The following is a 23,970-nucleotide window of genomic DNA, read 5'->3' on the forward strand; positions in this document are numbered from 1 at the left end:
CCACAGATTTGGAAACAGATAAAAACATGGAAAACATTGACTACCTCCACACTACACTAGCTTTAAAAAAAACCCAAAACCCTTTGTGAGTATCTGTGTCCTTTATAAAATTTATATCTTTGCTATCATTTTAAATAGGTATGCACATGGCCCGGTCCAACATGACTCAGCCCAACAAGGTCTCATTTATGTTCAATCTGGCCCTCATAACAAATGAGTTCGACACCCCTGCTCTAGTATGTCATAGTCTAGAAAACATGTTATCTGTGTCCAAGGCTTTTTTTGAGCCGGAACGCACCGGAACACCGTTCTGGCTGGCCCGGGCAGTGTTCCGGCTCAGTTGGCCGGCATTCTGGCTCAGCCTGGACAGCTTCCCCCACTGTTGAGCAGGGCTCAGGGAGGCCAGCCGGGCTTGCGCAGGGCCTCCGGACATCCAGGTGTTGGTGTGAGGTTCAGGGAGGCTAGCCAGGCTTGTGCGGGGCCTCTGGATGTCTGGGTGTTGGGTGCGGCTTAGGGAGGCCAGCCACGATTGCACGGGGGTCACCCAACATCCCGCTGTCCGGCGGGGTTCAGGGAGGCCAGCCAGGCTTGTTCGGGGGCCTCTGGACATCCTGCTGTCCGGCGGGGTTCAGGGAGGCCAGCCACGCTTGCGCGGGGGCCTCCAGATGTCCCACTGTCTGGCAGGGTTCAGAGAGGCCAGCCGCACTTGTGCAGGGCCTCTCGACGTCTAGCTGGCTGGCGGGGCTTGGGGGTCAAGCTGCAGAGCCTGGGGTTCTTGGGAGTAGAGCAGTTTTACAGGTGAGTTGCTTTCTTTCAGTTTCTTTATTTCCTTTCCTTCCTTCCTTCCTTCCTTCCTTCCTTCCTTCCTTCCTTCCTTCCTTCCTTCCTTCCTTCCTTCCTTCCTTCCTTCCTTCCTTTCCTTCCTTCCTTCCTTCCTTCCTTCCTTCCTTTCTTTCTTTCTTTCTTTCTTTCTTTCTTTCTTTCTTTCTTTCTTTCTTTCTTTCTTTCTTTCCTCCTTTTTCACTCCTTCCCTCCTTTTTCCTTTTTTCCTATTTCATTTCTTTTTCTTTCTTTTTCTCTATTTGTTTCCAACTGTCTCCCCCTCCTTCCCTCCCTTTCATTCATTCATTCATTCATTCATTCATTATTTTCTTTCTTTTTGTCAGTGTTCCTTTCTTTCTTTCTCTCTCCCCCTTTCATTCATTCATTTTTTCTTTCTGTCAGTCTTTCTTTTTCTCAGTCTATTTGCTTTATTTTCCACTCCTCCACTCTTTCTTTCTGTCAGTCTTTCTGTCAATATTTCTTTTTCCATGTTTGCCTTTTCCCACTCCCCCTCCCTCCCTCCCTCCCTCCCTTCCTTCCTTCCTTCCTTCCTTCCTTCCTTCCTTCCTTCCTTCCTTCCTTCCTTCCTTCCTTCCTTCCTTCCTTCCTTCCTTCCTTCCTTCCTTCCTCCCTCCCTCCCTCCCTCCCTCCCTCCCTCCCTCCTCCCTCCTTTCCTTCCTTCCTTCCTTCCTTCCTTCCTTCCTTCCTTCCTTCCTTCCTTCCTTCCTTCCTTCCTTCCTTCCTTCCTTCCCTCCCTCCCTCCCTCCTTCAGTCAGTCTTTTCCCCTGTCTATTTGCTTTATTTCTCTTTCTTTCTTTAAGCACTACACCATGCCGGCTCTTGTGATCCAGTAGTATGTTGGAATTTGGTTTTTTTTTTTTCTGGGATGGCTATATATTTATGGCTTTGTATATGTATATGGCTATATATTCCTGAACTTTTTCCAATGCTAGAATATCTTTTTTGAGGTGTGATGACCAGAATTGTTACCACACCTCAAAAAAGACATTATGGCACTTTTGGTAATGTCACAGGTGTGGCCTAGTATGCAAATTATGGCGATGTCAGAGGTGTGACCTAGTATGCAAATTATGGTGATGTCAGAGGTGTGGTCTAGTATGCAAATATTGATGATGTCAGAGGTGTGGCCTCGCATACGAATGAGTTCCTGCTGGGCTTTTTCTACAAAAAAAGCCCTGCCTGTGTCTATAGGGTACACAGAAGTTATCGTTATCAGATGCTATAGTCTTACCTAGAATTCTTCATACTACTGTTCTTAAAAAGCATTTTGGATAACTGGCAGTGCAATCCTATGGGGACTCATTCCAACCTCATTACAGTCAATGGGCTCAGACTAGAATAGTTCTGCACAAGATTACTCTGTAAAAAACTTGTCTTAAAAGTGTTGGACTCATTCCAGAAGAGAAATTATTTCATAGGATTTGTTTTGTGTGTGTGTTCATTCAAATGACCGCTTTTTCCATTGGAAAAATAAGGATGCATGTGTCATTGTTTCAAGTCCATGTGACTTTACATCGCTTTAACCAGAAATGACATTTTAAAAGTCTTCAGAATGTGCAATGGATGGAAAAATTACCTGCATATTTGGTTTAAAACTAGATGTGTGTATTACTTTCAGCAAAACACCCCCCCCAACCTGTTTGGAATGTATTCTAGTATTATTTTCAGTGAGTTTGTGGAAATGCACCCTCAAAGTATAACAACACACAAGCGTTATAGGAGAGAGGTATCTATAGGGATCTTCTTCGTGGTCTCTGTGCATTCACACATATGGGTAATCCGCAGGATTGGCCCCGACCTCGGAGAGTTCAAAGCAATCTTGATCGTAGATCTGGCGCGCCTCCCGCTTGTCCTGGGAGGAGTCAGCTACTGCGCATGCCTGGAGAAGGGGGAGGTGCTTAGCCACTCAGTTTCTTCCTTACCGCCGACCGGATCGCACCTTCCTCGTTGATCTCCAACCTCTTCATTGCAATCTCTACAACTACCTCTCTTCAACCTCAACTCTTCATCTTCTACTTCTACCTGGTATCGTATAAAAAAAAAAAAAAAAAAAAAAAAAAAAAGCCTTTTCTTACTATCTCTTCGGGACTTTTCCCCTCCCCCCCCCCCCCTCCCCGGGCGGATGGAAGGAAGGGACAAGATAATCTTTAAACGCTGCACCAGCTGCTCATCCAAAATCCCCTCATCCGACGGTCACTCTCTGTGCTTGTTCTGCCTTGGAGAGGCCCACCGTCCAGACTCCTGCGTGCACTGCAGCCAATTTGGCAAACAGGCCCGCAAGAACCGCGCCGCGAGACTCAGGAGCCACCTCATGGAAACCACACTCCGACCGGCCATGCCGCATGGCGGACAAAAACAACCCGCGCCATCTTCCCCACACCTCGTGGGAGAGACGCAGTCGGCAGCTTCCGTGGCACAGGGTCCCAGTAAGCCTAAGACCGGCAAGCACTCCAAGAAGTCGGACGACCCCAAGAAGCGCCGCCGTTCCGATTCCGCCCACTCGGACCCGACGGGTAGCGTGAGCTCCAAGAAGCACAAGACCCGACCTCTCGACTCGGTCTCGAACCCGACCACCAAGCCGAAGACCCCGAACCCGAGCGCCACTGCCTCCGGATCGCTGCCGAAGACTCCGACATCGAAGTCGACAGCAACACCATCAATCACTCCATTGGAAATCATCCGCATTTCATCCAAGTCACCGTCCATTCCGAATTCCCCACCAGACCAGCTGCTGGATACGCACTCTACCGCATCCGTTGGGATCCTCGACCCATCTAAATTCATAGATCTCTCGCACCCTGTAGACGCCCACGCGCTCACCAGAGAACCCTCGACCCCGAGAGTCCTCCCGACCAGACCGCGGTCTCGCAGTCGCAGACGCACCAGATCCCGCAGTCGCCGGCACACCAGGTCGCGCAGTCGCCGTCACACCAGGTCTCGCAGCCGCCGCCGCACCAGGTCCCGCAGTCGCCGCCGCACCAGGTCCCGCAGCCGCCGTCGCTCCCGCAGCCACCGCAGGGGGAGACACTACTACTACTCTCCATCGAGATCCAGGTCTCCATCCCCACGGAACCGAAGACGGCACCGACGATCACCATCCTACGATCGACATTACCACAGCTACCAAGAGTCTCCTCGCGACCGAGATCGCTCACACAGACTCCATTCCGCATCGGTCGAACCGCTTCACCATGACGACCTTACGAATCTCGGCGCCGAACCGAAACTCCCGCCGCCACTCGAGTCCTTACACACGGCTCCCAAGACAACGCCCCAGCCCGACCTGCACCAGGGAACCGACGACGGATCCGAGGAGGAACTCTCCGACTCCGACCACTCTTCGGGTTCGGACCTACAATCCCCAGAATCCGACATAGCCAAGCCAGCAGACCTATCGCCGTCCGAGGGCCCGAAATCCTACCTCGACCTCGTGGCAAACATGGCAAGTTCGCTGAACCTGAAGCTCAATACGGACGCCCCCAGAGTCTCGGACGTCGTATTCGATCTGGTGCATGCGGATCTTCCATCCAGCTCATCTCTTCCCATGCTCCCCGTCCTCCTAGAAACACTCAGAGAAGCATGGGACAAACCGGCATCAGTACCGCCGACATCCAAGAAGGTCGAAGCCCTCTACAAGATACATGCACCTGAATCCAAGTTCCTATTCACTCACCCGGCTCCGAACTCGATCATCGTGCATTCGTCTTCGAAATCGAAGCAGACTAGGCACCCGGTACCACCAGAACGAGAGGGCAAGAAACTCGACACGATCGGGAGAAAGATCTACGCCCTCACTACAGCCACAACCAAAATCCTCAACTACATGGCATGCTTTTCCGCATACACCCACAACCTGACCACTTCCCTCGGCGCACTGGTACCATCCCTACCCGAGGCGTCCCAGAAGTCAGCCGCCACTACCCTGCAAGAGATCGCCAGAGTGAGCAAACAGCAAATCAACACTGCACGGCACGCTGCACAATGTTCTTCCAAAACCTTGGCCTCAGCCATAGCACTCCGTAGACACGCGTGGCTCAGATCCTCCTCCCTCCAACCAGACATCAAATACAAGGTGGAAGACCTGCCCTTTGATGGCCTCGGCCTGTTCAGCTCATCTACAGATGACATCCTCACGTCAGTAGACGATGGCAGGAAGAGGGCGAAACGTCTGGGAGTTTCCCAACCTCTGACACAATCCAACCGACAAAGGAACTGGAGGTCCAGCCAATACAAAGGGGCCAGATCCCCACGACAACAGGATTCATGGAAGCGCAAACCACCACAGTCCAAGCCTTCCTTTCAGCACAGACGCCAAACAACCAAGAAACCTCCAACCACATCCAAACCATCTCTCTGACCTCCCTGCCCCGAGCCGTCCAGTCCCCCTTCATCAGCCAAACCCATCAACACGACTACAACCATTCTACACTGCCTGGAGGACCATAACATCAGACGCCTGGGTCCTCACCATCATTCAAAGAGGCTACCTGATAGAGTTTACATCCACTCCAAGGCACCACCGATTCCTCACCACACCCCCGTCCGCACCCCTGCAGACAGAAATTGCGTCTCTGCTGGACAAGGGCGCGATAGAACCAGTCCCACCCCAATACCATCGCACCGGCTTCTACTCCCGGTACTTCCTGGTACCAAAAAGGGACGGAGGACTCCGACCCATCCTCGACCTCCGCAAACTCAACCTACACATAATCTACAAGAAATTCCGTATGGTCACGCTTCAGGCAATCCTTCCGCTCATCCCAGAACGAGCATGGATGGCGTCCATAGACCTCCAGGATGCCTACTTCCACATAACAATCAATCATCATCACAGAAGATTCCTAAGGTTCGCCGTAGGGAGGCAGCACTTCCAGTTCTGCTCCCTCCCCTTCGGCCTCTCCACAGCACCAAGGGTCTTCACCAAGTGCATGGCAGTAGTAGCAGCCACATTACGCCAGCAACAGATATCAATCTTCCCGTACATAGACGACTGGCTGATCGTCGCCCATTCCAGGGAGCAACTACAACTGGACGTCTCGACCACCCTCTCCACCCTGGCCACCCTAGGCCTCCGAGTCAACCTCTCAAAATCCAAACTAATCCCTACCCAGAGGATTCAGTTCATAGGGGCGGACATCTCCACGCTCTCGCAAACGGCTTCCCTACCTCAGGACAGAGCACTCGCCATACTGTCAATGGCCAACACTATCATCGCCCAGCGCTCCCAAACAGCGCTCACCTTCCAAAGAATGCTAGGCCTCATGGCAGCAACCACAGCAGTTCTGCGGTTTGCGAAGCTGCACATGCGCCCCCTTCAAATGTGGTTCGTAAGGACTTTTCGCCCCCACACACAACACCAATCCACACTACTCACCCTCCCACCACACATTGTGCCATCCCTCAAATGGTGGACCAAGCAACATCACCTCTTCAAGGGCATGCCATTCAAACAGACACCGCCCTCGGTGATCGTAACCACAGATGCATCCAAGTGGGGATGGGGAGCCCACTTAGAGGACCTCACGGTGCAGGGCCAATGGACAGACTACGAACGCTCTCTCCACATAAATTGCCTGGAGCTCATCGCAGTGCACAAGGCCCTGCGGTCTTTCCTCCCGTCGATAAAGAACCGGCACGTCCAGGTCACCTCCGACAACATCGCCACAGTCTTTTACATCAACAGGCAGGGCGGCACCGCCTCCGTCAGACTCTGCAGGAGAGCCCTCGCACTGTGGCATTGGAGCATAAGCCAGGGCATCTTCCTCACGGCCGTGCACCTACCAGGGACCGACAACACCCAGGCAGACGCCCTGAGTCGCCACTCGACCAACAACCACGAGTGGTCCATCAACAGTCGATACATCCGACAGATCTTCAACGTCTTCGGACAACCGAAGATAGATGTATTTGCTTCACCATCAAATGCCCAATGCACCCGCTTCTACATGAGAGGTCCCCCATCCCACCTCTCCAGGGGGGATGCCTTCCTACAAACTTGGAACGGAACACTGCACTACCTCTTTCCCCCCATCCCACTTATCACCAGAGTTCTACAGAAGATTCAGGTAGACCACACAAACTGCATCCTCATAACTCCATGGTGGCCGCGCCAACCCTGGTTTACGACCGTGCTGCTCCTGTCCAACAATACCTTCGCCCAGCTCCCTCAAACACGGGATCTCCTCTCCCAACAGGACGGCAGGGTCCTTCACCACAACCCGGCGTCACTCAAGCTAACAGCCTGGAGAATCAATTTCTAGATTTCCCCCCAGAGGTCCGTCACGTCCTAGTGAATTCCAGAAAACCATCTACTAGGAAATCCTATCTACTTAAGTGGAAACGCTTCTCACACTATGCCTCACAACACAACTTCGACCCCAACTATGCCACCATACCTCAGGTACTAACTTACACCTTAACGCTCTCTAGAGCGGGTCTGTCGTATTCCTCCCTGAAGGTACATCTGGCAGCCATCTCTGCTTTCCACCCCCGCATCGATGGCACAACGGTTTTTTCTCACCATGCGACTAGAGCCTTCCTCAAGGGCATCATTCGCCTTCACCCACCAATCAAACAAGTTCTACCCACCTGGAGCCTATCTCTGGTCCTGAGCCAACTCATGAAACCGCCCTTCGAACCCATGGCTTCCATTCCACTGCACCTGCTGTCATGGAAGACGGCATTACTTACGGCCCTCACCACAGGTAAGAGGGCCAGTGACATCTGCGCATTCAGAGCAGACCCACCGTATACGACATTTCATAACAGTACGGTGGTCCTCCGACCTGACCCGACCTTTCTTCCCAAGGTCGTCTCTCCCTTCCATCTGGGAAGACAGTCCATTATACCAGCCTTCTTCCAGCACCCCGCGGACGCGGGACAAAGGGCACTCCACAACTTGGATGCACGGAGAGCCCTAGCCTTCTACATAGATAGAACCCGCCAAATCCGTAAAGACCCCAGACTCTTTATCACTTACGCTACCCATAATCAGGGCAGCAGAATATCCACCCAGAGACTCTCCAAATGGATTGTTGCTGCCATCGAACTCTGCTACCAGCTGGCAAAACAACCAATCCCTCAACATATACGAGCCCACTCAACCAGAGCCGTGGCCACCTCGTCCGCCTTCATGAAAGGCATACCTATAGAGGACATCTGCGCCGCAGCCGTCTGGTCCTCTACATCTACCTTCGCCTCGCACTACGCCCTCGACGTTCGTGCCCGGCGAGACGCCTCCTTCGGACAAGCGGTGCTACGATCGATCTTCGACTAACCACCGTGAGTAACACTATCATTATGTTACACTCTAATCCTACCTTTTCTTACAGATCCAGCACCCACCTCCGAAGAAATGGCTCGCTAATCACCCATATGTGTGAATGCACAGAGACCACGAAGAAGATGGACAGGTTTCTTACCTGTAACTGGTGATCTTCGAGTGGTCATCTGTGCAATCACACAGACCCACCCAGCCTTCCCCGCTGCTGGAAGTTAGTTAGCACAGTTATTTCCACCTACCCGGCGGCGGGAAGAAACTGAGTGGCTAAGCACCTCCCCCTTCTCCAGGCATGCGCAGTAGCTGACTCCTCCCAGGACAAGCGGGAGGCGCGCCAGATCTACGATCAAGATTGCTTTGAACTCTCCGAGGTCGGGGCCAATCCTGCGGATTACCCATATGTGTGATTGCACAGATGACCACTCGAAGATCACCAGTTACAGGTAAGAAACCTGTCCTTTTTCCCCTCCCCCTATTGGGTGTTTAGGTCTCATGTGTTGTTCTAATCTCTTTGAAATATGGAACATTTTTTACCTTGATGCTATGGATAATTATTTCTAGAAAAGGCAATTAGCTGTTGCCACAGGCTTAGATAGCTTTTGAGCTGCTCCCAGTACAGAATAAGCACTTTAAAAATCCTGCTTTCTCACAGCAAAGCTATTGTGCGGTTGAAGCAAAGTCTGTGAGTAGGAATAACAATAATGACAGCAGATCATTTGGTTTGATATATGAGGCAGGGGTGTGTGAGAGAGACTGTTATGGGACAGCCCTGACTCTTGGGCATATTATTTATGACACAGAAGAGAAAATGGGTTTGGCACAGACTTTGGATCTGACCACATAATTTGAAAGCAGCTGTGATGGGCATATCACCATTTTCTCTGAGTCAGTTGAGTAACATATTTCAACTGATTTTTGAACATACTCTCAAGCAGAGCAAGCATTTATAGATTATTTTGGAGTACAACTAGGTGTGGCCTTCTTTTGGGAATGAACTGTAGAAACAGAAGTCTTAAAAAGAGTTTTTTTAAAAAATAATGTTTATACCAGTAAAGAAAATTCAGTTGTATTCCCTATAGTTTGTAAGGTTGAAGCCATATGTAATTCCATCGATTGTTGGGATGTTTAAGCTACAATGTCCAGCATGTCCAGACAGGATACACACCTTTAACTCCCACTAACTACAAGCATGTGAAAGGAAATAACATAGTCACATGATAAAGTCATATGACAGGAAGCAGAATCTTGCCTGCGTTATAAAAGAATCCTTTCTGCCAGTGAGTGACCTGCTTGCTCTGCTGTTTCTCTCAGCATATAAGCAAAGACAAGGAAATTGTATTGCACAATATTCCAAAAATATTGGTGGCTCTATAAGTATACCTAGCCCAGCAGGTGGAGGTGTGCAACCCACCTGAGAGTCTCAGACCATAGCTTGAAAATAGCTGGGTTAACTGATATGAAAACAGCCTATTTAGTTGTCTCTTTAATTATGTTCAACTTTTATTGCACCCTTCTCTCAAAGAACAGATGAGATCTTATGTTTTATGTTATTCTCACAATGCCTCATAAGCAAGAGTTTCCAGTCAGACACAATGGCAGAGCATGGGTTGGGGCTGCCTGCTAGAACCTGGGGCTTGCACGATCTACCTTTCTTTGTTCTTCATGCACAGCAGTTTCCTCCTTTCATTTCTGGAAGCAAACTGCAGTTTGCCAGAAGATCCAAACTGGCAACTGTGGCTTGTGTTTGCAATCCAAAGCAGAACTGCAAACCATTGTTTGACAATAGTGTGGAGGGCTAGCCAGTGCCACAAGCCAGTGCCTGCCAATTCAGATGTAAAAGCAAACTCTCGTTTGAGGAAAGGGAGCCCAGTGAGAACTGCTGGAAAGCAGAAGGGAGGAGAGCGTTTCCAAGGCAAGAGATAAGCAGAGGTAGTTTGCCATTGTCTGTCGTCTGCATAGGAACCCCTGAACTTCTTTGAAAGTCTCCCATCCAAATACTAGCCCTGTTTAGCTTCCAAGAACCAATGAAAGAAATTCCTGCAGTTGAAGAATAAAGTTAGATTCCAGTGGCACTTCTAAGACAAACAAAGTTTAATCACTGTAAAAGCTTTCATGTGCACATATACTTCTTCAGATAAAATGATATGGAAGGAAACCATTTATAGACAGAGGCTAAAGAGCAAATTAGCATATAACATAATGAAGATATTTTGAGTCAAGAATAACAAATTAGGTGTATAGGGCCAGCATCTGTATGGATTTTATTAAGGGGGTACAACAATTAAACCAATAAATATGTCAAATAAGGGGAAGTTAGGATTGCCAAGTCCTCTTCAAGTCCCAGCAGGGGACATTCACGTCCACGCAACAAATGTATTTGCCTACATAATACTGCACCCCACCCCAACCTCAACAAAAGAGAGTTTTACCTCTCATAGAGTTTTACCTCCCAAATGGCTAGAGCATCTGGGAAAACCATAGAGTTTTGATGACATCACTTCCGGGTGATGTCATTGCGCTGGCGACACAGGGGGAGGTTCCCCCCGCTGGCCCAATGTGGGCCAGCGGGTTGGAAACCTCTGGAGCAGGGAATTCCCTGTCCGGACTGGGGACTTGGCAGCCGTAGGGGAAATTGACTCCTTTGCAATGCCCCACTCATCTCCTCTCAAGCATGAAGGTAACAAACAGCATTTTTTTCTCTTTTGTTGAGGTTGGGGTGGGGTGCAGTATTATCTAGGGAAATATATTTCAAGTTTCATTGCATTACATTATCATCACTATATGTTGTTCTAAATACTATATGAATATATTGTTCTTTTGAGGTGTTATGTCAGAAAATCTATTCTTATATATTGCATTGCATTACAAACAGTATTGCAATATATTATTCCAAGAAAAGAGAAGAAATGAATAAAAATACAGAGGATGTATAGACCTTCTTCCCCCTTAATTAAATCCAAATAATTGTTAACCCTATACACTTAACTTGTTATTCGTGTTTTGTCTCAGAATAGCTTCATCATATTATATGCTAATTTGCTGTTCAGCCTCTGTCTATAAGTTTGAATGGTTTTTCTTCCATTTCATTTTATCTGTGTGCACACGAACGCTCATACCTTGAATAAAACTTTGTTGGTCTTAAAGGTGCCACTGGACTCTAACTTTATTCTATTGCTTCAGACCGACATGACTACCCACTTGGATCAGTTCAGGGTGAGACTCATGTTAGACTCCCATTAAAATAGGGTTGCCAACCTCCAGATCATAGCTGGAGATCTCTTGTGCACTTGGAACGCACTTGCATGGCATACCCTGGCCATTCAGACAGCCCAGAAATGCACCATGCAAGCTCTTCAGCAGTTTGCCACTGACTTTTTGAGGCAGAGTTGAGGTGGCTGGAGATGAAGTGGGTGCACTTGCAGCTTGGGGCCCAGATGTTTGTGTGTAAATACACCTTTTAAATCTGGAAGTGGGGATGGCTGGGTTGGGCCAAATTGCTCAACTGAATGCAGCCTATGACATTATATGCCCCACTGAAGTCTCTCTCCTCCCCTAACCCAATGCTCCTAAGGTTTCAGCCCTAGTGACTGGCTCTAAGTCACCCAGTGAGCTTTGTGAACAATATAAATAAAATTGTATGCATTTATACTTCCCTTCTTTTATTTAAGTAGGGGGTGGGGAGATGCCTTCCATTGAAACTGATCAAGAAGGGGGAGGTGGGGGGGACCTGGGAATTGCAGGCATGAAGGTTATCAGGCTTCTGTTGTGGCAAATTCTCTCGAATGCCAGTGCTTTACAGCATTACCTTTTAGCAGAAGCCAGAACAGCAGGATTTTTGAGTTTCCTCTGGGGAACAATGCTGCTGTTTGTCAGTATTTGCACCTGCATGAGCAGTGAAGGCTGCCTTAAACAATGCTGATCAATTCCAATTTTATTCCTGACTTCCCATCCCCCTCACTTCCAGAGGAATCTGTCTTCCCTGTCACTCAGGATAATGATCCTCCTGCAAGCGTAGCCGAGAATCCAGAAACGCACTGTAATCTCATCAAGACTTTGATTCCCCAGCAGGGACGGTTGAATTTGTACAACCGGGAGGCTGGGGCACGTAAGCTTCCCACGTTGGTGTGCTCAGCCACTGAAATGTGCGAAGGTTTCTTCTGGCTCTTCCTTTGCCCGTTGATTGTGGCAGAACGAAAGAATTCATTTCCTGAACTGAGATGAAATGACCTTAGTCTGTCCTTTCCATTCCAAGTCTGTCTGGATATTATTTTTAAATGTACCCTCTTCCATACACTAAAAGCAGCAACAATTCTCAGTTTCACAAACAGGAAGCTGTTGTAATAATAATAATAATAATAATAATAATAATAATAATAATAATAATAATAATAATAATAATAATAATAATAATTTTCATAGAATTTTGGACTCAGTAAATCCCATTACAGATTGTGTGTGTGTGCGTGTGTATGCAAATTATCTTGAAACCAATAGGACATGTGTGTGTCAGTGGCTGCAGGATTTCAGAAACCAATAAGACATGTATGGGTCAGTGGCTGCAGGATTTCAGAAACCAATAGGACATGTGTGTGTCAGTGGCTGCAGGATTTCAGAAACCAATAGGACATGTGTGGGTCAGTGGCTGCAGGATTTCAGAAACCAATAGGACGTGTGTGTCAGTGGCTGCAGGATTTCAGAAACCGATAGGACATGTGTGTGTCAGTGGCTGCAGGATTTCAGAAGCCAATAGAACATGTGTGTGTCAGTGGCTGCAGGATTTCAGAAGCCAATAGAACATGTGTGTGTCAGTGGCTGCAGGATTTCAGAAACCAATAGGACATGTGTGGGTCAGTGGCTGCAGGATTTCAGAAACCAATAGGACGTGTGTGTCAGTGGCTGCAGGATTTCAGAAACCGATAGGACATGTGTGTGTCAGTGGCTGCAGGATTTCAGAAGCCAATAGAACATGTGTGTGTCAGTGGCTGCAGGATTTCAGAAGCCAATAGAACATGTGTGTGTCAGTGGCTGCAGGATTTCAGAAACCAATAGGACATGTGTGTGTCAGTGGCTGCAGAATTTCAGCTTGCACCTCTGATCACATTTACTTGAAAGCAAGCCTCCCATGTTTGGGTCAATCATTGCCATGTAAGTGTTATTTGGACTGTGGCTCACAGCAACCCTGTGAGGCAGATCTCTGCGATTGCCATTTTGAAAGCGGGCCAAGGCAGAAAGGAGAGTAAGACTGAAATTCCATGTACATTTTAAAGTGGAGAAAGGTTGAAATGCAATCATAAATCAGCCTTCTTCCATGACTGTCAGCTAGTTCAAATGGCTTCCTGTTTTTCCCATGTCAGAAACCTGATACGCATTTGGAACTGCCGTTCTGTTCTTCACACATAGACCCCAGCAGAAGGACAGGGGCTGAAAAGTGCTTTTAAGCAGGACGTGTGACTTCAGCCTCAGGCCAGTCTACACATTGCAGTTGCCACAAGGAAATCGCACCACGTAGCAGCTGTAATCAGAGGGTAAAGTTGCTTGCTTGTCGTGCGGTACTGTACCTTATGCCTGCACGCAGCTTTTTATCTTTGACAGCTCTATTGATGTGGAGAAAATTGGCCCAGCTATGTCCAAACTGCCTGTGGAGCAAAATTAGCAATTGCAGTCTCTAGGCTGGCCCCAGTTTGCCAAAGGCTAGCTAGTGAATCCATGACTGAATCGCAGTGGGGAAACTGCCCTGTTACCGTGGGTAGGATCCACTAATGGCAATCCCTTCTACTATCCTCTGAAGAAGTCATCACTCTTAGCAGGACAGAATCTATGGGATCCAACCCATACTTTTGTAATATAGAGGTTTATAGTTTCCACTTTCTTTTGTACATTTCTTTATTCAGAACTGAGTACCATGGAGCTGAAACAGAGACAGCATATATGAAAAGTTTAATTGATCTTTACTATAATGCACACATTGGGGAAAATGCAAAAAAGTCAAAGCACAGGTTCCAGCTAAGTACTTTGACATCATGCAGTGACTGCACTGGTCATCCCATCTAAGGGGAGGAAGGCAAAAGAAGCTGGGATTTTTTTTTCATCTACACATTCTCCCTCCAGCTCTTGTCATTTCTCCATAAACAAGGGAGACGAATTGGAGAGGGTTCGGAAGTTGCCGTGTGCCAGTTTGCATTGAAACATTCTGCATTTAGCTCTACTACAGAGAAATAATGGTGTTTTCATTCCAAGTAGCCCTGGCCTGGATAGCCTAGTCTAGCCAGAGTTCTTGGCCACAGGCAATGGCAAACCACCTCTGAACATCAAACCCTACAGGATCAACATAAATCAGCTGTGAGCTGACAGCACTTTCCAACCATCACCATTCCAAGCATTGCCCAATTGGCATTTCAATTATCTGCCACATTTTAATCCCAGGATTCCTCTAAGAAGTTCAGGGTAGAAAATATGGTTCCCTTTCCCTCATTTTAGCTTTACAAAAACAACCCTGTAAGGTAGGCTAGGCAAACTGAAAGTGGTCAGACCAAGAGTTTCATGGCAGAATCCAAATTTGAACCAAGGTCTTCCAGGTCCTATTCTGAGTAACCACTACCCCACACTGTCAGTGGTTTACTCCCCAACTGATTTGTCATGGACAACTAAATTTTCTGCAGCAAGGGAAAATGCCTTTCTAAATCTTTTCATTTTTGGCAGGGAGGAAGAAGATTGTAGTTATTTTCCGTAACTTGCTCAAACAAAAGTGTCATTGATATGTACCTTTTTAAAAGGTCCTTTGAATTTGTTTAGAATTCACACAAGCTGATCAGCATCATTCTAAAGTCAGTTTCCTTTTATGTTCCTTTATGTATTGTATGTTCCTGTGCCTTGTGTCAGCAGCCATGTTAAAGCCACTGTGGTGCTGTATGAGAAGTCTGGCAGCATTGTGTGCTGTCCTCTTGGTTGCTTTGACAAAGCTTTACTACCAGTAACTACCTTCCAACATGTATATGCATCCACACTGGACGGGGATAATGAGAGGAGCTAAAACCCCACCCTGGAACACACTTGCACACAAAATGGATCCTGAGATTGCAAAGCTTGCCCTCAGTCTTTAACGTGGTATCACATTTTGAGAAGGAAACATTTTCTCAAGTCTGCATGTGTGTGTGATTAAGTGCCCAGCATGGAACTCTTAGCTAATCCCATGTATCTGAGTTATCAGTTTGCTAGAATTAGAGGCAAGTTTAAGCAACTAGCAGTGAACCTGCACTTTGCTAGGTTCATGATGAATTTAAAAATTATTTAGGAGCTTAAAAGTCAACTACAGTTCAAAAACTATAAGGTCACATTCGAGGCATTTCATTTTTAAGAGGTAAATTCAAGTCCAGTAGCACTTTAGAGCCAACAAGAGTTTCAAGGTAGAAACTTTCAACAGTCAAAGCTCCCCTTTGTCTGATGACTCTCAAAACCTTGTATTCTGAAACTCTTGTTGGTTTCAAAGGTGTAACTGAACTTAAATTTAACTGTTCCACTGAAGACCAACATGGCTACTCTCTGAAACTCTTTATAAGAGATATATCTGAGGTTGTCTACTTTTGCAAAGTTGCGCCAGTGGAGCAGAGTAGTTTTACAGTGCTGTTTTCAGGGTTTGCATGTGATCAAACGCATACTACAAATTCCATGCTGGGAATTTTAATCCTAGTTATTTAAGCTTGCCAACTGCCAGTTGGTAGCTGGTGATCTCTTGGGATTACAACTGATCTCCAGGTGACAGAGATCAGTTCACCTGGAGAAAATGGCTGCTTTGGAAGCTAGACTCTATGGTATTGAAGTCCCTCGCCTCCCCAAACCCTGCCCTCAATATTACAGATATGAGCGGACCCAATTCAGATTAGGGCCATGGTGGAAGATTCAACTCGCCCTGCCATGCCGTTTTCCTGACCTGAAATGGCCCTGGGTTTCCTGTTTGCCCCATTGGATGTCCCACATGTACTGCTAGGGTACCCCTAGGTTTCCCCAAAGGGTTAAACAGTGTCAGCTTGGGAGAATGGCATGGGGGAAGGCTTAAGTCCCCTCTTTTCAGGTGCCATGGACCCAGACGAAATCAGGTCTGCACAGGGTTTTCAGACACAACCAAGCATGGCCTGGCAGCCAGCAGGAGATGGGGGAGTCAGGGACTTATGCTAGGATGGTACAGCTGGTGTCACTGGCATGTTGATGCGGCTTCTCGCACAAGCAGGACATTATGTCATTGTGCCAAGGGCCACATTCTAGCATTCTTCCCAAACTTTAGGGTGTAATCATAGACTATTGGGTGAATACTAGACCATCATCTGACATGATAACATTACTTCCATGTTATGCTGTTAGTTGCATCATCATGGCAAGGATCCCAATTGTGACCCCCCATTTCATTTGCCATTTTTTCCTGCCACCTAGCTGAGTGGAAATGGGAGGCAAGAGATCTGCCACCAGCAGGGATGTGGCAATTCTAGGCTTGCATGTGCCTTGGAATAAGTTTCCAGCATAGAACTCACAATACATGTTGTGGGAAATGTAATAAGAATTTAGACCATTCAGGGAGAAAACAGTGCAGGGGAAGAGCCTCAAATGATCCCTCTCCTCACACATAGTTCTATTTTGAATTGGGCCCTGTGCATTATTTTTTTTAATGCTGAGAATCCTGTTAATAGAACTTCCAGCATTTCATTTATTTGTTTATTTATTTGATTTGATTTATATCCCGCCCTCCCCGCTGAAGCAAACTCAGGGCGGCTGATTTGGCCCTCCTAATCAAATACACAAGAATTTGCTCACAGCAGTGATCATCTTGGTGCCAACTCTTTTGGAGAGAGCAGCATGGTAGCAGTTAAAGCAGTACCCAGAGTGATCAATATGCAACAGCATGAGCAACAGCATGAACGAAAGAATGTGAGATGGCTGGAGAGGGGTTTCTCTGCTATGCTGCAGTTGTTGCTGTGCAAATGAGAATTTCAGCTGGATATCCATTTCCTACTAGAGCACCAGCAGATTGTGTGGGAGAATGCATGAAGTTGCCTTTATACTAAATCAGACCCTTGATCCATCAAGGTCTTATCGATTCAGATTGGCAGTGACTCTCCAGGGTTTCAGGCAGAGGTCTGTCATATTACCCATTTCATGGTCCTTTCAATTGGAGATGCTAGGGATTGAACTGGAACTTTCTGAATGCCAAGCAGATGATTTACCAGTGAGATGTGACCCTTCCCATTATTTCCTTTCAGTTTCTGTAGGCCAGTGATATTCGACCCATATGCTGGGACCAACTGGTGATTGCAGAGCCATACCTTTTGGGTTATGACTCAGTCCCTCTAGAACTGCAGTTTTTGCTATTTGGAAAGACCTGCTGCTAATTGTTCATAGAGGTGCCATGCCTCCTTGCTGGTAATAGGAACAGGAGGTCAAAGTGAAGTTACTAAATAGTAGAGAGGATTCTTTTTTAGCTCAGGCAGGTTCAGATACTTTGCCTCTGCTTCTTCCTGCCATATCACTGTGTTTGGCAACCAGTGATAGTGGAATGCAGAACATCACTTCTGGCAGAAATCCAGAAGTGATGTCACTGGGTCATCATGACACTCTAGAATCTTACCAAAATGTTATGATTTTACTATAGAGGTTTGAGTGAATCATAGAGCATTGCACTTTTATGGTGACGCTGCTTCTGGGTTTGTGCCAGAAATGACACACGGTGGCACTTTCCCTACCCATTTTTCACCTGCCTGCTTGCCAAGCATTGACAAGCACAGTGGGCCAATAGCAAGAGTTCTCCCACCACCATAGGAGACCTGATAGACCTGCTGTGACTTCCTATCCCATGCTAATTCCTGAGTGTCAAAGTTGGGGCCCATGTCTGGAAAGGTTGAATACAGGACCGGATCTACATGTTTTTTGAGGGGGGGGCAAAATTAAAAAATAATGCCCCCTTTTGGGCCATTCTATCTTATGATCCCATAGAATACAATGAACTCCATACCCAATTTAACACCCCCTCTCCGTCGGCACCCAGAGCAAGCACCCCCCTCTGCCCCCCCTAGATGTGGCCCTGATCACTCTTGTAAGTAAACTGCAGATTGCTTGCTAGCAAAGTAGAAAGTGTGAGGTTTTTTCAACAGATGAGAAAAGTGGGAATCATTCCAGCTAGATGTATAAAGGGTAGTGGATAGGACTGAGGTTGTTACTGCTTGAGATGAGAATGGCAGATTGTTATGGAACTTTGCCTTGTCCAAAGCACTTACCTGAACTGGTTTCTGTCCCCGAAAAATATGTACAGGAAGCTAAAGGTGATGCTTAGTTCCCTTTGTCCATATGAGTTCTAAGCAAAATCAGAGAACTTTAAGGCTCTAGAATGAAAATTCCAGGCAGATAATCTGGCAATATTACTGGCTGGGTTATATCAATGCTTGTTTCTTTTAAATTTTATGTATTTAATTTTTGATTTCCAAACATGAAAACCAACAAAGCAGCAAACCAAATCCCATTGGCTCGTGCTTCCCTTTGGAAGGGTAGGTACCACACATGCTTACAGCTGTTTGGTTCTGCTAGAAAGAATCAGATATTGGCACAGATTTTTGGCCAACCTTCTTCCTATTTCCATGCACTGTTAATAATGTTTGCTCAGAAGAGCACATTATGTTATTGTGCTACAGATGTTTGGAAAAGTTGCACCTGCTGAAGTCCCCTCTTCTACTTAACTTTTAAATGTTCATTTGGGGGATTCTTGGGGGATGGGCAACTGCTTCAAGAATAGCTGGGTTGTCCTACTGGCTTTTAATAATATGCTATCCTGACTTTGGCCAGAATAAACGACTACAATGGTATTATTCTTGTGGACTGAATAAAGTCCTCCATATAATTAAACTACTTAAACCCTGGTTAAATTAATGGGTTTAAGCAGTCTAACGGTGAGCAGAATTATGCCTAAATCAACAGTTTATGTCAAGAAATAAATTTGCAAAAATCTTATCCTTTTAATCTTGCAACTTCTTTGATGGTCTTTGACAGTGATTAGGCACTCAGTATCTAACCAAGGTCATCTTAATGGAAACTTGCACTATTTCCAGATATCTGCCGTCTGCTGGGATGTGCTGAAATTTGAAGTACTATGATGTCAGTGTGTGAGATGTCAGTGGGTGGCATCTTACCTTAGGCTGGAAGAAATTCTTCCATTGGAGGAGGAGCCACTTAAGTTGGTGGGAGGTTTCTTAGGCTGGAAGACTTCAAACTTTGTTTTGTGGGGTGATAGGATACAAACCAATTTTTTTTAATGATGCTGAAATCTGGCATTTGTTTTTTTTATTTTGCTGAGTTCTGAAGCTTTATTGCTTACCTGATACCTGTGGTTGAGGACTGGATGTAGAGAAGTGCTGCTATAGCTGAATCCAGATAGGGCTAAAGAACTAAATGAATCACCCAGGCCTACAAAGTGAGGAAGTTCAGCAGCCCCTCCCCCCTTAATCTAAACTCTTCATGTACCATGTTAGTGCATGATAATGTTTGTCAGATTGCAGCAACTTCCATACGTTTCATAAATGCATACAAATTTCAGCAGCTACAGCTATTCAGAACCCCTGCAACACAAAAATGGTGTTTGTCACTTTGTGGACCCTGATTGGGTGGAAAGGTTGCAGAACACCAATCTGTTTTGCATGAAGTCATTCTAGATGTACGCACACAGCTGCTTCTTCCAGTGAAGTGAATGGAGTAATTTGTACCTTTGAAAGTTCTAAGTACAACACACATTGGGATCTGGGTCAGTCTGACAAAGTAGAACTGGTCAATGGTGAACATTTTGGCCTTTCTTCTTAAGCACTGAGAAAGAGAAAACAATCTGTCTCTTGGGTCAGGATAACATTCAATTTAATTGGTTTCTGAAAGTTTTGAATTAGCTTGAGCAAGAAAGAGACACCGAGTCACAATTTACTTGGTAGAAGAGTTGCTGTAGAAGTCTGTAATAGCAAAAACCCAACAAATCCTATGGTTCCTCAAAGACTAACATATATATCACAGCATGAACTCATGCATACGGTAAAGTATGTTCTGGAAGCTCATGCTGTAATAACTTTGTCCTATGTGCTTTGTCTTTAAGTTTCCATGGATTTTTGATTGATTGAATTTATACTGTGATTTTTTTTAACATTAAAAATTGCTCTTTCATTTTAATAATATTTTACCATATGTGTGTTTTGTGGCTAAAAAAAATGCAACCCAATACATGGATTCACCAGTTGAGTACCATTTTGGTTCCGCTGGTGGAGCTTGTGGTAATTGGCAGGGGTTCACAGTAGTTGTTTCAATAAACAAGGAAAAGTAATACATTTTAAAAGCAAAATATAAGTAAAATGTAAGGGAAGAACAAAACAAAACAAAAAAAGAACAGATCTTTCAATGCAATGGAAAGAAAGCTTAACTTGTTTTCTTGCTTTTTTTTATAGAGAACACCTGTTCCCAGCGCTGAAGCATTCCGATGGTTCTTTTAAGCAGTAGTATATCTTATTTTCAAGGCAGCCTGAAGTGAATGGCAAGCTAAAGTCTTGTTTTAAGAAACTGCTTAGTCCACCACTGAAGAATATATTCAGATACTATTTTCATTTATGTATAGGGGTTTCCTCAAAAACAAATTCTTAAGTAGAGTGGTCTCCAGGTAAGAGGGGGAATCAAAGCAGAACTGTAGAACACATCTGGGATGAAACTGAATTTCCCCTGCTGAAAAGCCTGAACATAAGATAATGCTGTTTCAGCACCTATCCTGTCATGTTCACAGTCTGACTTCTTCTGAACAATGTGCCCTCCCCATGCATCACAGTCCACTGCCTTCTGTTTTCATGTTATTCAGACAAGCCTCTTGCAGTCAATCAATCTTCTACTCTCTGCCCAAATGACCACAGTTGCATTATTTGCAACTGGCTTCCATTCTGACTCACCCTCATTTGCTTTTCTCTCTAAAGGCCCTCTGAATGAGAGAACACTATACATAAGAGAACCCTCACCTGTTTCAGGAGGGGCACTCTCTTATCAGGAGACCACCATATCTGGGGCCCTGGGGAATTGGCCAGTTTACTCACAGTCAGTACACCAATTCTTTCTTTGATGTAATTTAGCTATACTAGTGAAGTTGTTGTCTATTTTTAAAGTGGCTGTAAAAAAAAAGAAAAGAAAAGTTTGGGTAAACCCCTGCTATAAAATAATGTATCTTTACAAAGTACCATATCTATACTTCATTTTTCCAATATATGTGTTTCAGTACTGTAAACTGTACAGATAGCCGCTTGTATTTTGTGTGTTTAGACACAAGAAGACAATCACGTCTGAGCGTCTATGGAGATAAACTGTTTGTACACAACAGTGTGGTTCTGCAGATTAAACCCAGAGCAATAAATTCAAGCTTTAATTATTATTATTGGCCGGTTGATCAATAGCAGCAGCAGAAGTAGCACTGTTTTTAATCATGCATCCTCCCATGGTAACTCAATGCAAAGGTTTGCAAGAGAGCAAAGATTGAGATGCATCTACCAGATTCCTTCAGACCAGACTGTTGTATGAAATAAAGAATTAAAACATAAAGTTAATCTTTATGAGCACTATACTTAGAGTAGCAATTGTGCACTTGCTTTGCTTCAGAAAGAGCTTTACTGAACAGGATCCCTCCAAAGCATGTTATCATTCATTGGCTGACCTTATACTGTATCCTGAAGTAGAGTTTATAGCAAGGTGGGCATACAGAATCAGTTTTACAGAGAGTTATATGACACTTGTTTTAAATTACAAAATGAAAAGAGTATTGTATCAGTGGGGGGAAGAATCTAAGTGTTGAAAGTTAATGCTGAAAGTTGCTTTATAGACCTTTCAATAGGAAATTTTAAAAAATTATAAAGTATGAACTTATTTTCACCCCATGTATGACATTTAGTTCTTAGGCTAGTTTGTAAATTTAGACGGAGTTGGATCTTTTCTGCAGTGGTCCTGAAAGCCTTTAAAGTGTACCATTTCCCTTTGACCAAGCGAAAGTTGAAAAGAGTGATCATTTTTTCCTGACCCAGTTTTCCCCTACTGGCCCCCTCTGGCAATCACTTGAACTCTTCAACACAGAATTTTAGCTGTGCATTTTTTTAAAAAGGATTTTGTTGATGAGGTGGCTATGGTTAAATCGTTCATAAATAAAACAAAAGGTATGTAGGATAGTGACTTTTATCTCATGCAGATCTCTTTATTGCCTTTGCTATCTCACCAAAAGAAAGTCCTGCCACATGCTACCTATATAAGTGATAAAAAAAACACCTATGAGGAAATTCTGTGCTAGTGAGTAGATAGAAAGGGTAGTGCTATGGAGGGAAATGTGTATTCAAGGTTTCTAGCCTTAGTTTTGTTAAGTGTGGTTTGAATGTGGAGTGTGAGAACTTCCACAGAATCCTGAAAAATCTCAGGCAAATTATGTTTTGTTTTTAAAGAGTAAATTCATAATTCTTGTTACTGGCAGTGACCCCCACCCCACCCCCAGAACATGCTCATAGTTTGCTGAAGATCAGTAGTTGTTTGAATGGGGTTTTCTGTACCTATGGCAGTGATGGATGGTGCCGTTTCAATATTCAAGACAGTTCACATTTCTTTTACACCCCTGCTCTCTCCAGGGATATATATTTAAGACTCCTTAGCAGCACTGAGTTACTTCTTACTATGTTTAAAGTTCCTTTGTTTTACTTAAATTCACCCCATTATGCTCAAAGGATTAGCTTGTCCTCCCTTTCTATACAGACTTGAGGGTAAAGATTCTAATCTACATTTGTAAGAGTGAGTACCAAAATATTGCTGGCCAACTGATTTTAAAGCAACAGGGTGTAGTCTTATGTATAGGTATATATATATTTCTGTTAGTGGTCCTGGTCCTTATCAGACCATTCCCCAGCCCACATGAAGGGAAAAAATACCCCAACATTTTGCATCAGGAGCAAGGGATGCAAATATATGCAAAGTTAGTTAATATGCATAATGTATTCCTATTGAGGAATGCAGGCTGCCTTGCCACAAAACATGGGACTTTCAACAGAGAATCCTGAGGTGGACCCTGACACTGTAAAAGGGCACCACAGCTACAAAGCATTTTCTTTCCAAATGTTAGTAGTTTGTTTCCCTTTTCATTTTGTCCTAGTCCAGGGCCAATGCTTGAAGAACATTGCAGGTTTTGGACATCCATGAAGCTTTATGATTTAAGGACAGTAGGAATGGCCATCGCTATAAATAATTTCAATTGCCTTCAAAACTGAGAATTTATTAGTTTTGGGTTTTGTATCAAGGTTGATTTTTTTTTGTCTGTTGCTGTTGTTGCTGTTGTTGCTGTTGTTGTTTTTTGACAGTTTAGAACCCTGAAAGTAGTAGTTGTAAAGGAACATCAGTACAGGAAATTGGTGCTGTTTCTCTACATAGCCAGAACACTGTGTACCATCCAAAGAAAGTTAGCCCTGTGACACTGAAATTTGGGCTGAACTGTAACAGCCTGGTTTTTGACCATTCTTCAGGGAGATTCTGTCAAGAGAGGTGAAGTGTTCAACCAGCTTACAGATAGAGTTGCTGACTACTCTCTTGGTGCTGCTCCATACTAACCCCCCCCCCCCTTTAGCAGCACAATGCTACCTCAAAACAAAGACAAATAATCATTGCCCTCACCCTGATTTTGCTTCATAGCAGAACCATGTAACCAATCAGATTTGGTGATATGATAATATTTGAAGCCAAATCAGAGTGAGGGTAGTCATTCGTGCCTTTGTTGTGGATGGGCCAAGTGGCAGGGGGATGGAGAACATAGTTGACATCATGACTACAAGCAGCTAGCA

The 23,970-nt window shown here is 45.3% G+C and overlaps 1 protein-coding gene across 1 annotated transcript in view; it reads left to right on the plus strand.

The window, feature by feature from the left end:
* CXXC4 (CXXC finger protein 4) overlaps positions 1-20,759 on the plus strand; it is an 88,391-nt gene extending 67,632 nt beyond the window's left edge. The window contains exon 2 of the mRNA XM_060246964.1: positions 20,578-20,759. Coding sequence (XP_060102947.1) covers positions 20,578-20,622 — 45 coding nt within the window. The 3' untranslated portion in view covers positions 20,623-20,759. The remainder of the gene's footprint in view (positions 1-20,577) is intronic.
* The last annotated feature ends 3,211 nt before the right edge of the window (positions 20,760-23,970 follow it).

The sequence above is a fragment of the Heteronotia binoei genome, chromosome 9 (assembly GCF_032191835.1).
Source record: "Heteronotia binoei isolate CCM8104 ecotype False Entrance Well chromosome 9, APGP_CSIRO_Hbin_v1, whole genome shotgun sequence".
Lineage (NCBI taxonomy): Eukaryota > Metazoa > Chordata > Lepidosauria > Squamata > Gekkonidae > Heteronotia > Heteronotia binoei.